Source organism: Haliaeetus leucocephalus, unplaced genomic scaffold (assembly GCF_000737465.1).
Source record: "Haliaeetus leucocephalus isolate CR32 unplaced genomic scaffold, Haliaeetus_leucocephalus-4.0 Scaffold840, whole genome shotgun sequence".
Classification (NCBI taxonomy): domain Eukaryota; kingdom Metazoa; phylum Chordata; class Aves; order Accipitriformes; family Accipitridae; genus Haliaeetus; species Haliaeetus leucocephalus.
Genome location: NW_010973276.1, coordinates 1,588,112 through 1,601,629, shown reverse-complemented (window position 1 = coordinate 1,601,629; position 13,518 = coordinate 1,588,112). Strand labels below are relative to the sequence as shown.

Below are 13,518 nucleotides of genomic sequence, written 5' to 3'. Positions count from 1 at the left end.
GTGCCCCCCCCCCAGCTCTCCCCTGTCGTGTTCTGCATCACCCTGAAGGAGAGCGGGAGCCGCCGAGGGGGCACCGGGAGGGGTCCCCGCCGCAGACCGGCACACGGCTGGGATGCCGGCTGGGAGCTGCCGCTTTGCCTGCGCCGAGGTGAACGTGGGTGCTGGAAAGTGTTTCGTGGGCCCGGTGAAGTGCTGAGAAACGGTGGGGCCGCGTTGGAAGTGATGTGACGTGACTGGGAAGCCGCGACGGGCGGCAGGTGGCTGGTTCACACCAGCGCCAGGGCTGCTTCACCCTGACCCCGATATTTGTTTGTAAAACGAGTTCTGTGAAGGCCTTTTCTTCTTCAGATGCCAGAGACCGCCACTTCTCCCGCAGCCGATCCTCCTGGCTCAGCAGAGCTCCCGCCTGGCGGGGCCAGAGCCGGGACGAGGCAGCAGGAGGGACCAGCCCGCCCTGCTGCAGCAGCGTGGTCCCGGCAGCCACCCGAGGGGCCAAGCAGTTTCTCTTCTGGACTTCTTTCTGCTCTTTGCAACAGAACAAGGTATCCGTGTGTCAGGACCGCGGCAGCCCCCCGCCTCCCCCAGCCCAGCCCTGTGCTCTCAGCAACACCACGGCGCTTCGTGAACGCAGCACGGCGAGCTCCGGCTCCTCTCCCTCCTCTGGTCTAACAACTGATATCAGCTTTATTTTCCACGTCACTCACGGCACAGCTAAAGGCATGCACTGCTCACGCCGAACAGGTTTGCGCAGCAAGGTCGCGAGCATCTCTAAGCGAGGCGTGTTCACGGCTTGTACCGTCGGACTGCCGTCTCTCCGCAGCTGCACCTCCGTCTTCGCGGGCAGTCGGGGTTCACCTCCAAACCGGAGGAGTTTGGCCCCTTTGCTTCCAGCCCACGGGACTCAGCGGAGGGTCCCATTCTCCCTGCTCTGGATCAGAGGTTTTTCCTGCCCGCAGCGAGAACGGGGTCCGGTTTGCCAGCACGTGCTGGTGGTGCTGCTTCCGCTGAGAGCCAGGACACGACGGGAGCTGGCGGCCGGGGAGCTGCCGCCAGCACGTGCAGCCTCTGGGGGAGGGCTACAGGACAGGTGACATGCACACTGTGTCTGCTCGGGGGTCTCGTGGTTTTTTCTCCGGCCAAATGCAGACAGCGAGGCGCTGGAGGATGTAAGCAGGCAGGAAAAAGAAGGTAATGGGTTTCCTTCCCGCTCCGGGGCCTGGTGCCACGAGCAGGGCTGCCTGCCCTGACGTGCCGAAGCCATCCCCACTGACACCTTGCTCGCTGCAGGGCCGTGGCCGTGTCAGCCTGCAGCAGACTGCAGTGGGCAGGAGGTGTCCTGAGAGGACGGGTGACAGCTGGGGACGGTCTCCTGCCTCCAGGGCCATTGTGGATGTAGCCCCACTGCCTCCTGGCCCAGCCAAAATCACAGCTTCAGAAATATGATTTAAAATGATCAGGCCATCAGCCATGCTCTTCTGAGCCCTTTTCCAGGCAGCTCTCCAGGCGTGATTTAATTGCCACGTGTACAAAGATGGTCAGGTGGCATCAACCATCTGTCCAGCTCCCCAGCCCTGGTCTTGGGCTGACCCAAGTGGGGGTCCTTGCCCACTCCCAGCCTGTGCATGGGCCGCCGGGTTGCCCACCCCGCTCCTCACCTGCTTGAGAGACCCTGGTGTCCAGACGAGCTTGTACACCATGTAGAAGGGGATGCAGATGAAGGACGATGCTTCTATGAGGTACCCCACTGAGATGCTCCACTCGGGGTACTGGTAGTTGAAGAGCATCAGAGGTGGCTGGTCCAGGAGGGAGCTGATGACTATGAACTGTAACGAACAAAGCGGAGGTCATTAGGGAAGGATGCTCATGGGGCCAGGCTATGGCAGGACATGCCCCACTGCCTGTCACAAGCAGCACAGAGCTGTACAGCCCACAAAACCCATGCGCACACAACATCGGTGACCAGAAAAGCTCTTTTGGGATGGCCGAGCATCCCTGGCAGATGAGCCCCTTGGTTCCCCATGGAGACCCAATCAGCTGTGACATCTCCCCAGCCCCGGCACTGACCCGGCTCATCCCGAGGTTAACACTGCCCGCGTCCCACTGCCACCGCTGCTTTCCTAACTGCGAAAGGCCAGCGTGGACATTGCGGTGACATTTCCCAGACTGTCAGCCCTCGCTAGGCATGGGCTGGGAGGTCTTCACCTAACAAACCCCACAGAGCCGGTGGCCTGCAAAGGCTGCACGTCCGCGTGCTGAAATGAAATCATTTGCTGTCTGCTTTGATTATAATACTTCTCTCTTAATAACCTGGGCAAAGCCCTTAGAGCTGTAATTAATCCTCACAAGGCCTCTTCTCCTGCAGATCCAGTGAGATTAGACCCCTGTGCCTCTGTAGACGGCAGCCTTTGAAGTGCCGGGGGAGCTGGCATTTCAAAGGGGACGGATCCAGCCTGGCGCGCAGCACCACAGTGCCATCAGAGACGCAGCCGTGGCTGGCCGTACCAGCACGAGCGTGGGACGCCACAGACCAGGAGGATGAAACAAGGCTGCATTTGCGCCCGTGTGAGCACCCAGCTCCCAGCTTTGCCTGGAGCTGCAGAAGAGGCTGGAAAATGTACTCCCAGCTTGCTTTCTTGGTGAAACCCACTGTCCCAGGGGCTGCAGGCAGCTTGTCATTGCCCATGGCTGGAGCAGCAGCATAGGGAGCCGGCAGGGAGGGCTGGCATGAGGTCCTACAGCCCTGGCCAGGACCCTGGTCCACCCTCCTGGCAGCTTGTTCACCCCATGCAAGCGAGAGGGGAGTAATCAGCGGCACAGGTCCCCAGGGAGCTGGGCAGCAGCAGCAGCAGCTGGCAAGGGAAGAGCAGCTCCCCTGTGGGGTGTTCAGAGGGAGGCTGACAACCTGGTCTTTATTTTGGGCTGTAGATACTCACTGCCAACAAGGCAGGGCTGACGGCGACCCAGCACACCTTCCAGAACATCCCCGGAGTGAAGCCCAGCATGGCTTTCACATCGTGGGAGAACCTCTGTATCCCTGCCAGAGAAGAAAGCCGTCATGGCCCCAGAGACCCACGGAGGATGTGGGTACAGGGGCGTGGACACGATGCCCTCCGTGCCCCATCCCAGCCTTGCCAGGAGTCATCACATACATGCTTCTTCCCCCAAACCCCCTAGCATTTACTCACGTACCTAAGGTTAAATACCCCTGTAGGTGCCTGTGGGATGTTTTTCATAACAGAGGCAGTTTCTTACCATAAAACCAGGAGACAGCTATCGTTTCCAGCAGCACCACTGCCAGGATTGAGCAGCCAGCACCGAACTCCTCCAGCAGCTTCACCACATAGGCTCCCCCCTGGAACAGCACAACGGAGGGGAGGGTGGCTGCAGACCCCGTGGGGATGAGGAGCAGGTCTTCAGCAAAGTCCTGTGCCAGGGGTTGTTGGAGAAACAAGTAGGTTTGTGGTGGGGACGGGAGTGGAGCGGTGCCCAGTGGTACTCACGTAGGTGAGGGTGCTCAGGGAGCCCAGGAAACAGACTGTGATGAGGCCGAGGACGAAGAGCTCCCGTCGCCCGGCCAGGACCTGAGGGTACTCATCCATCACAGCCGTGATCACAGCCTCCAAGCCCCCAAACTGCAAAGGAAATGCCAGCATGAGGCGAAGAAAGGAGTTGTGGGGCTAGTCCCATTCTTGGAGAAAACCTGCTCCCCGCAAGCTCCCCTCTGCCCGTGAGCAGAGTGGTGACATCCCATCTTATCCCCTCCCTCCAGGGTGACTGTCCCCTCCGATGGGCTTTGGGGGAGGCCAGCTCAGACCCACTGGAGACGATGGTGCAGTGCTCCCTCTGTCCCCACGCTCAGAGGGGTCGGGCAGGCAGGTCTCCTTCCCGAGGCCATAGTTCCCCTTGTCACCCTGCTATTCCCCGCCAGCCATTCCCAGTCCCTCACACTCAATGGAGTTCCCTACCGTGCTGTCCAGCCCCAGCGTTATCATCATCAGGAAGAATATGATGGCAAAGAAGGTGGATCCCACCATGTTGGCAATTGCTTCGGGGTAGGTGATAAAAAGGAGGCTCGGCCCTAGGAAGGGACACTGGTTTGGTTTGCCGTTCCCCAGCTGCTCTGGCACAGCCCTGGGTGCTGGCAGCGGTGGGAACGCGCGTGGGCAGGATGCCCCAAAGCCAGAGCAGCTGTGCCTGGCCCTGGCTGAGATACAGGGGCCAGACACCTCGCTGTCCTCCACTCCTGGGAACTGCTCCCAGGCACAAGCCCCCGCGCCCCAGCAGACCCCAGGACCGGCCATCACCCCATCCCTCCTCAGCCGCGATGGGCACACAGAGCCCAAGGGCAGCTGGTCACCGCCGGGCCAGGACGGAGCAGTCGTGCTGGAGGGAGGCAAACCTTTGTCTCTCGCAACATCCTCCACCTCCACGTCCCTCATCTCAGCCATGTAGCCCAGCACAGTGAAGATGACGAAGCCCGAGAGAAAGCTGGTGAGGCAGTTCACGGTGCTGGTGATGAGCGCGTCCCTAGAAAGCAGGGAGATGTGTCCTGCAGCAGAACCCCCCCTCCAGTTCAGCTCTCACCCCAGCCTGGCTGCTCTGGTCACCTGTACTTCCACCAGTTCCCTCTCCTGGCCCTGCATACCAAAACCATCAGTAAAACGGGGAAAGATGCTCAGCCTGCAGCCGCAGGGTGCAGGAGCTGTCTGGATGTGGCTCCGCTGTAGCCATGCCTGGTGCAGCCCCCGTGCCCACCGGGACCCATGGCTGTGGGAGCTCACCGGTAGCAGTTGTTGTGGAAATGGTTGTAACTGGCCAAAGCAAGGAGGACACCGAATCCAGGGCCCAAGGAGAAGAAAATCTGTGCAGCAGCATCAACCCAAACCTGGCGGGAGAAGCAACGGGCAGGCTGGAGAATGGGCAAGGCAGGAGGTACTTGAGACTGGAAGGTGCCCCATGGCATGCCCACCCCATGGCACAGGGATGGGGTCTGTGTTGGCACATACTGCCAAACCTCCCCTTTTGCCTGCTTCATCCCCCTATGAGATGTCCTGGGAGCAGGGGAGCTGCCGTGGGACAGAGGGAGGTCATTTCCACCCTGAGATCCTGCAGCAGCAGAATAAAGCAACGGTATCTGTGCTTACTCATGCCCGGAGTGGGAACAAAGTCGAGGGGAGCCCCGAGACCCCCGTGCCCAAGTTCGGCGCCAGCAGTGCAGCCCTGATTACCTTTAATGAGAATTCTCAAGTGCTGCCTGGTAATTACCCACAGGAAGCCTATTGTCAGGCCGGGGGCAGAACATGGCACAAACAAAACCCAGCAGCAATGAGATGGGTGATTCAATTATAGATTTACATTTCCAAGAGCCTGTCCAGGGTGCCTTGTTTCTGCAGGAACAAGGGCCCCATCGCCCTGCGGCTCCAGCGGTGGGACCAGATGTGGGCAGGGGTGGGTGTGTGTCCCGGGGAGGGGGTCTGGGTGCTGCCGTCCCTGGGGTGGGGGGCAGCCAGAGCCGGGGCGGCACGTCCTGCTGCGCACTCACCGCAGTGCTCAGGAGCTTGCCCCAGTCCGGGCGCAGGTAGAAGATGACCCCCCTCCAGGCGCCGGGCAGGGTGGCCCCCCGGACCAGCAGGACAAGGAGGACGACATAGGGCAGCGTGGCCGTCACCCACACCACCTGGAGAGAGGCAGCTGTCAGCCCGCAGCACCGGCAGGGCTGCTCCACCGAGCACCCAAACCACTTGTGTTGGGCACGGCTGGCTTGCTCGTGCCTGCCTGGGGTGGCCGAGGGGTAGGGGTGTGGGGAGGAGGCAATATCCCGTGTTTAAGCAGCCAGGGGAGATGCAAGACCTCACCAGGGCTCCGTCCCTCCTGCCTGAGCCTGGCCGTAGAGGGGATGCTTGCGTGCCAGGCTGCGAGCTCCCATGTGCCCACGGCTCCGGCATTTCTGTGCCTGGGAAGGGCTGGTGCTGGAGCCCTCTTTCTTACCTTCCCGGAGGTTTTCACCCCTTTCCACAGGCTGAAGTAGACAATGGTAAAGATGAGGAAGAGGCAGAGGAGCAGCTGCCAGCGGATGCCCCCCACGTCATACAGACCCCCAGACTTCTGGATCTCCAGGACCTTCCTCCTGCGGGCAGGGACCCCCGTGGCCGGGGAGGGTGTCTCAGGCCGGCACGGTGCTGCTGGGTCTGCCCTTGCAGGCAGCCAGGCAGCGAGCTCAGCCCTGGGCAGGCAGTCCCACGCTCACCTCTCCCCCAGCACACCAACAACGGGGACGATGAGCTCCCCAAGAGCATCCTCGCGTCAGAGCCTGCTTCCAGGCACCCCGGTCCTGCTCCACATGCAGCAGACCCGAGTGCCTCCACGGGAATGTCCCCCAGCTTAAACACACCATGCACTTACGTGGACTTACGTATAAAACTCTTCAGCAGGGGACCTGGAGAAGTTGGTCCAGGTCACATTGCTTCTCCCGAAGTAGTTGGTGCAGGCTGGTGTGTTCCAGGGGTTGTCACAGCTCGCCCAGGGCAGGGTGCCCGAGAAGGACGAGTAGAAGTAGTAGAGAGCCCAGGCGATGATGGTGTTGTAGTAGAAGGAGACGTACAGGCCAATGATGCAAATAGCAAAGCCGATGCCTGGGGAAAGAGGGGGCCAGACTCAGCAGCCCACGTGGGTCCAGCCCTCTCTCCGTCCCCTGGAACATGGCTGCGGGGACCTGCACGGCCCTGCTCACCAACACTGCATGGCCCCAAGTCCTCAGCGGTGGCCTGGGGCTGTGGGGGCTCTTACCTTTAAAGATGGGGCAGATGCGCTTCCAGATGGGGATGGCGCCCGTCCTGTGGAACTGCCCCAGGGCCAGCTCCATGTAGAAGAGGGGCACCCCTCCGAAAACAGCCATCAGTGTGTACGGGATGAGAAAGGCTCCTGCGGGGCGAGGAGCAGAGCAGCAGTGACCACCATGGCTCTGCGCCGGCTGGCAAGCACAGGCAGGCTGCGGGCTGGGGGCTGCCACTGCCGTCCCTCCCAGAGCTGCAGAGATGTGTCACAGAGGAGCATGGCTGAGGGATTTGGGCGCGTGTTTGTAAGATGCTTTGCAAATTATCTGTTCAGAGGGGCTCATGGGTGTCAGGACCTCGGTTGGTGTGCCAGCTTTCCAGGCTGCTGTGTCAGTCCCCACTGGCATCCCAGCCTTCACCGGGGAGGGATCGTTTGGCTGGGATGGTACAAAGAGCAATACAAACCATCAGGGTGCAGAGGACAGGGCACCAAGCACCTACCAGGTCTAGAAAAATTTTGGAGAAAATCCTGCTGAATATGCACGGTCACCCCAAGACACAAATAATTAATGCTGTAATCTGCATTATTCATAACAATGTCATCTTTACCAGGGCTACACTTGTACCCCATGGAGGTTTTGGAACTGGAGCTGCTCTCTGTGCTCGTCAGAATAGCCCTGTTGGGATTAGTTAATTTAACCCCCACGGCTCCTCTCTCCGAGAGCCCTCCACGCACTCCACCCTCAACCCCTCAAGGGTTTCTCTTCTAGGAACATCTCCAGCTGATGGGTAAGCCCACCACCAGCCGGGATCAGCACTCCCGCTCTGCGTGGACCATGGCTGTCCTTTCCAAGAGCTGCTGTTTGAACTCCTCACCCTCCTGTGTGCATGGCAGGGCGAGGAAAGCATCTGCCTGAACCACATCAATGAAGAATGGCTAAAGTTTGCTCCCAGTCCCATAGGAGTAAATCACAAATAACTGCGCTTCAGTGTGGGCACCTGGGATCCATGTTTTAGCCTTGAGTATGGTACTAATTATCTCCTTCTAATTTTCCCAAGCAGTAGAGGACGTTACCCAAATGCCGACTTTGGCAATTAAATCCACTGTGCATTTGCAAACAGCACAAAATTTTCATTCCTCATTTTAATTTCCATGCAAGGGTTTTTTTCTACCCTGCTCTATTTAAAGCAATTCATTTAAATGTCATTTACTCAAGGTTTTTCCCTTCATGGAGCTTTTGTATCTTAACTTTCTGTTGATCGCTCACAGGATTGAACACCCCAAGCCCTGTGCGGCATGGGGCTGAGCGTCCCGGGGAGCTGGGGCTGCTCTGTGGGGTCCAGCACTGCCGGCGGCATGGCTGGGATCTGCGGCAGGCAGCTGGGATGCTTGCGAGGATTATTTTAAAACATGAGCCCTCAGAAAGGGTTGCTTAAGTCACAAGATCTTAAAGGGTATGAACCTCCCACCTCAAATTTACAGATTCTTAATCTTTTTATGCAGTTTGGACCATGCTAATTTTCTCTTTGTGACCCCAGAGCTGCTAACGCACCTCTAACCATGCTGGGGAAGGAGTGAATGACACCGGGGAAGGAGCAAATGGAGTAGGATTTTGAATGAAGAAAGACACAAAAAAGAAAAAAGACAGGTGTCAGGAGAAGTTGGGTCAGTCTCTAAACTGCCCTGTCCAGACAGGAGCAGCTAGAGACAAAGAAAGAAAAGAAACAGCGAGTTTTTCAGCATTGGAAAGATGAAAAACAGATTTCTTTTCTCCAAAAGAAGATTTAAATAATCCTAGTGGTGTCCTTACCCCCTCCGTTTTGGTAGCAGATGTAAGGGAACCGCCAGACGTTGCCCAGATCGACGGCGAATCCGATGACCGAGAGGAGGAAATCCATTTTTTTGCTCCACTTGTCCCTGGGGTGGCTTTGGGGCCCCGGGGGCGCGGGGCTGGCCGTGGGACCCAGGTGGGGGGCCGTGACTTGCCGGGGAGGGCTGGCGGTGGGTGCCGGGCAGGACTGCTCTGCCATCCTGCCGCCCTGGTAAATCCTGCAGGATTCAGGCTGAGTAACTTGGGGAAGGGAAGGATTTTTCTGTTGCTGATGACAGATCCGAGGAGGGGAGGGTCAGGCTGACTGCGCTTCCCCACCTCCCCCTGGAAACCCACAGCACCGAGAGCAGCCGGCAGAGAAACCCATCCTCTGATCAAAGGCAGGAGGGGGGAGAGCAGTTTTCCGAGCGCAGGGCTGAGGACCAGCCTCACCGCATGGGTTTCTGTCCCCTATGCTCCCTGGGTCTGCACCCCGGGTGGGTGAAGTTTGGGGTTGGGGTGGGGTTGGTGAAACGGAACCGTATTTGCACACAGAGGTGGTGGTCCTTCCTCCTAACAAATAGGTATTTCTTTCTCCTTGGTGTATTTTGCAATTACTGCTCTGCGAATGATGACACCAGACCCACCAAAGGCAGATGACCGCTCATTCTTGCAGGGGAAGCAAGAGGCGCCTGGAAATTTCCCCCTGGCCGGGAGGCAAGTGCAGAGCACAAACCCAATTGGCACTCACTGGGAGCCCACCAGACCCTTGTGGGCCGGGGGCATCTCTGTGCACTGCCGGGAGCCAGCACCACTGGCACAGAGCTGCCCGGTTTAAGTCATCCCGCATCGCCCTGTCTGTCCTCATGGACTTGCTGGGTCTTTCTGTAGCGCAGGGGTGTGAGTTGTTGCCACTCAGAAGTGAAGTCATTTTTGCAGCTCAGATATGATCAGGGACGGGATGGCAGTGTACTGAAAGCCATTGTTCTCTTCAGTTTGACAGTTAAACAGCAAATTTCATTGCAAATGAAATGTGCCTGTGAAGGCTTACAGCTGGGGAAGGTCCCTGCATCTCACCCCCAGCTGCGACACGGGGGCTGCTGCCGAGCTGTGGACACATATTTAGCTAACGGTCACAAGAGCATTCCAGACGCCTTTAGAAGGCCTTGAACAGAATAAACAAGAAGACAAAAAAAGAAAGATGCCAATTAGAAGAACACAGGTGCGCATTCCACGATAAAAGGAACTTGGCACAAACAACCTCAATTCGGCAGTTTATCTTGACCGATTAGACTGAGACAAGTTTCGCATGTTTTAGTTAGTATAACCAATTATGTCTTATGTTTATGCGCGTGTACAGTGTTGATATAACCAATCATTAAGTGTAACTAGGCGCGTGGACAGTGCGTGAGTAATGTGTGTAACCAATAGTAAAATAGCTAAGCACATGTACAGTTGTAACCAATGTATAAAATTATGTCTGATGCTCTAGTAAAGGGTCTTCAACTATGATCATATTGATCTGTTGTTGAGTCCATGATTATGCTCCCACACCGAGCGAGCTGGGTGCTCCCAGGGCTCCAGGATGCTCCAGCACCAGCATTTGCAGGCACCCTCATCTGTAATTAAAAGAAACTACAGAAGAGATCAAACCAGGAGCTGCTGTTCTTAGGGCCATGCTTAGCAGGTTGCTGTGACGACGTGACGCAGCTGCCCGGCGTCTGCCCAGTACGGGAAACTTCTGGACACTGTTAATCCTTCAGGCACTTGCATGGAGACCTGTTAGAAACGTCCAGTTAAAAACACTTTTTTTTTTTTTTTTGGTGTGTCTGGTCCTGGCTGCCTGGGCTGTTGGATGGGAGCAGCTCAGGGGGCTGATGCCAGTGCCCGGTCAGACATCCCAGTGCTCTGGGTGGCTGCGGCAAGGCGGGCAGGAGAGATTGTGCCTCAGTGGGTTTAGTCCAGGCTGCAGTGGCACAGTCACCCCGGGGCTCTGCCAGGGGGCATCAGCCCACCAGCTCCTGGCCTGCACAGCGTGAGCATGAGAGTCCTGGGAACAGGATTTCTTTTGTCTTAACCAGCTATCCCTCCTTGCCCTCCTGCATTTGGCTGCCCCCCCTCTCCCCCCCTTGCTGTGTACCCCCAGGTGTTCCCTGACCCGGAGTGGGGACCCCAGCAGTGGATTCCCAAACTGGGGTGCCCAGCCCGGAGCTGCCCCCTCCCAGTGGGCAGTGATGGGTGATGGATCTGCTCTTGCCACCCGCCTGCAGGCTGCGCTCGGCACAGCTTCTCCCTCTCTGCTTGTGAAATCATCATTCGTTTTAACACCTCTCATTTGAAAATGCAACAATTTTCTGCTTGGGGGTATACGAGGAGGGACTGGTTACAGGTCTTTGCACGTGCTTTTCTCTGAGCCAAGGGGTTTAGTTGGAGGGTGTCATGCTGATTCCACGTATTGGTCCCTGCACTGGGTGGGGAGCGAGTGGAGGTTGGGGGGTTCCCGTCAGATCCAGGCAGAGCCCCCCTGCTCCGTGAGCCCGGATGCACGTGGCCTTGCCGGGCTTTGCCGGTGCGGCTCTCTGCCAAGCTGAGGCCTGGCACACAGGTAAGGGACGATTAATCTCCTGCAGGTTTATATGGGATTTGTGTCACTCCTGGGGCCTCGCAAAGCCGTGAATTTCAGTTGCAGGCCTTGTAATACTGGTGCGGGCACAGCCGTCGGAAATTAGAGACAAGGCTGTACTCAACTGCTGGGGCTGCGGGGGGCTGGCAGAGGGGCCGCAGTTGTCCCTTGCTTAGGGATGAAGGGGAGAAATCCCTGCTGCTGGTCTGATCTGTCTGAGGAGGCTGCTGGGGGGAGCAAGGTTTAATCCCCCCCCAACCGAGGACCATTTTAAGAGCATAAATGGCAGAACAGAGACAGCTGGTGCCATAGCAACTGTAAAAAAAACAATAGCTCTTTCTCTGTAGCTGACCCTTCTTTTCTCCGGGTAGTTTACATGGAATGGCTTGGTGTGCCAAGTATGGAGACCCTCCTGCACCCCGGCCCCACTCCCTGCTCAGGAAGCCTCAGCAGATCGGCTCAGAGACTCTCCCAGCCCAGACGGGAGGAGCTGGCTACACTGGTGGGGGGGTGAGAGGCGGTCTGTGGTGGTCTGCGGTGGTCTGCAGTGGTCTGCGGTGGTCTGTGGGGAGCAGGTCCCCCCACAGCATCCCCCAGTGTGGGGTGACAGGCTGACACCACTTCCCGGGGTGTGAAGCAGCAGCTGTTCAAACGCTGGCATCTTTTTAAAACTAAGCTACTTGCTCTCCTGAAGAGCCTCTCCTTCTCTGCACGTTGATCTTTTAAATTTTATGAGGTGGGCTTTGTACTTGCACCTTGGACAGATCTGAGCATGCAGAAACGCCACTAGCCAGGCATGGCCATAGCTATTCCCAGAATAGCTCCAAACCAGAGCTGCATGGTGGTTTTGCAACACAGGGATGTGCTGCCTGCACCTTGCCATCTGAAAGCTCCCTATGCCGAGGCACCGACCGGTATCAGTTTCCCAGCACGCCAATGCTGCTCCGCTCCAGCCAAGCCGATGTGCCACGCCGTCAGTTCGATGCTGCTGCTGCTGTTCCAGCAGCTACCATCCCTGACAGATCCCCGCCCCGGGGTCCTCACTGGCGAATGAGCCGCAAATGCACCCGGCGTTCCCATCCCGCTCCCCCAGCTCCCACCTTCTCCTTGGGTGCCCGATTGCCCACCCGTGCCGCTGCCCACTGCCTCTCCACTCTGCCCTGCTGATAGGGCTGCCTCTTCCCCAGCATTGGGTCAGGGATGCTGCTGTCAAGTCAATGAGGAAAGAGCTTTGAAATCTCAATTTATTTTTTTTTAGAAGCTGCGAGCTGGAAAAGCCATTGCAGGTTCTCAGGGCTGCTGGAGAGGGGAGGAAGGCAGAGGGAGAGGTGTCTTTGGGAGATGGTTTTCATTGCAAGGAGTTGCATTCCCCAGACTCAGCTCCGGTGTCTTGGGACCCTGTGAGCAACCAAGCTCGCAGTGGGATCCCGGCTCAGTGACCCTCTGGAGAGATGAGTTTTCCCCAGAGTTTTGTTTATTCTGGTCACAGTTTTCCAGCCCCTGTGTAAGGGGCTGTGTGTGTTGCTCCAGCCCGGCCCATCAGCTGTACCGCGTGGGGCTCTGTGTGCTCATCAGTCACATGCCAGACAGGGGTGTTTTCTGGGTAAAATGTTGTTATTTTGCCAATTGTAGCCAAATATTTTTGTCCATCCTCTGACATTCGATTAGAAGCATTTCAGAGGAGGCTATGGAGACTATGTGGCCTTTGATATAATACACAGCTGAAGTCAGGAGTGCTGGATCCGAGCATTCACTTTGGCCCGTGACTAGGAAGGGGCAGCCGGCAGGCAGCTACGATGGGGGTCTCTGCCTTTGCTTTATTGCAGCTCATGCTCTGAAAGCAGCTGGTCCCCTGCACATCAGTCATCATGCTGTCTAAATACCTGCAACATCACGGTCAGATGTATTCCATGTGCTCCCTTCATCAGTTTACTTTTGCTTTTTCCGGTTATTTTCTTTACTCAAAGCACAAATCACTTTAGATTTAAAATGTAGAGTTTTAATCTAGCTCAAATCAGATTTAAGTTTGAATTTCCATCGAGTTAGAAGCTGTTTCTAAACAGTACGATTATTTGATTAGCAGATTGCTTTTATCCTACCTGCTCCATCCATGCAACGAAATGCAGAGGAGTGAATTGTGGTCTTAACTATCCTGTTTAAGCCACAGAGGCAGCAGTGGGAAGTTTAATTTAATTAGCATGATACTCAAAGATGTAACTTAATCACATTAAGTATAGCTCAGCGTGCTCTCATTTAAGCTCTTCAGACTTCAGAAAACAGGGGCCAATCATCTCCCACCCATCTTTAATCC

At 56.9% G+C, this 13,518-nt stretch overlaps 1 protein-coding gene across 1 annotated transcript in view; it reads right to left on the bottom strand.

Annotated features, from left to right (window-relative positions):
• The window catches only part of LOC104840948 (sodium-dependent serotonin transporter-like), a 9,470-nt gene extending 666 nt beyond the window's left edge, over nt 1-8,804 (bottom strand). Inside the window, exons 1-14 of the mRNA XM_010582264.1 lie at nt 8,585-8,804; nt 6,787-6,921; nt 6,413-6,632; nt 5,989-6,127; nt 5,543-5,677; nt 4,782-4,885; nt 4,400-4,527; nt 3,966-4,078; nt 3,501-3,632; nt 3,253-3,352; nt 2,934-3,034; nt 1,656-1,823; nt 1,101-1,157; nt 42-520 (exon numbers count right to left, since the gene is read on the bottom strand). Coding sequence (XP_010580566.1) covers nt 42-520; nt 1,101-1,157; nt 1,656-1,823; nt 2,934-3,034; nt 3,253-3,352; nt 3,501-3,632; nt 3,966-4,078; nt 4,400-4,527; nt 4,782-4,885; nt 5,543-5,677; nt 5,989-6,127; nt 6,413-6,632; nt 6,787-6,921; nt 8,585-8,804 — 2,231 coding nt within the window. The remainder of the gene's footprint in view (nt 1-41; nt 521-1,100; nt 1,158-1,655; nt 1,824-2,933; nt 3,035-3,252; nt 3,353-3,500; nt 3,633-3,965; nt 4,079-4,399; nt 4,528-4,781; nt 4,886-5,542; nt 5,678-5,988; nt 6,128-6,412; nt 6,633-6,786; nt 6,922-8,584) is intronic.
• Between the last annotated feature and the right edge of the window lie 4,714 nt (nt 8,805-13,518).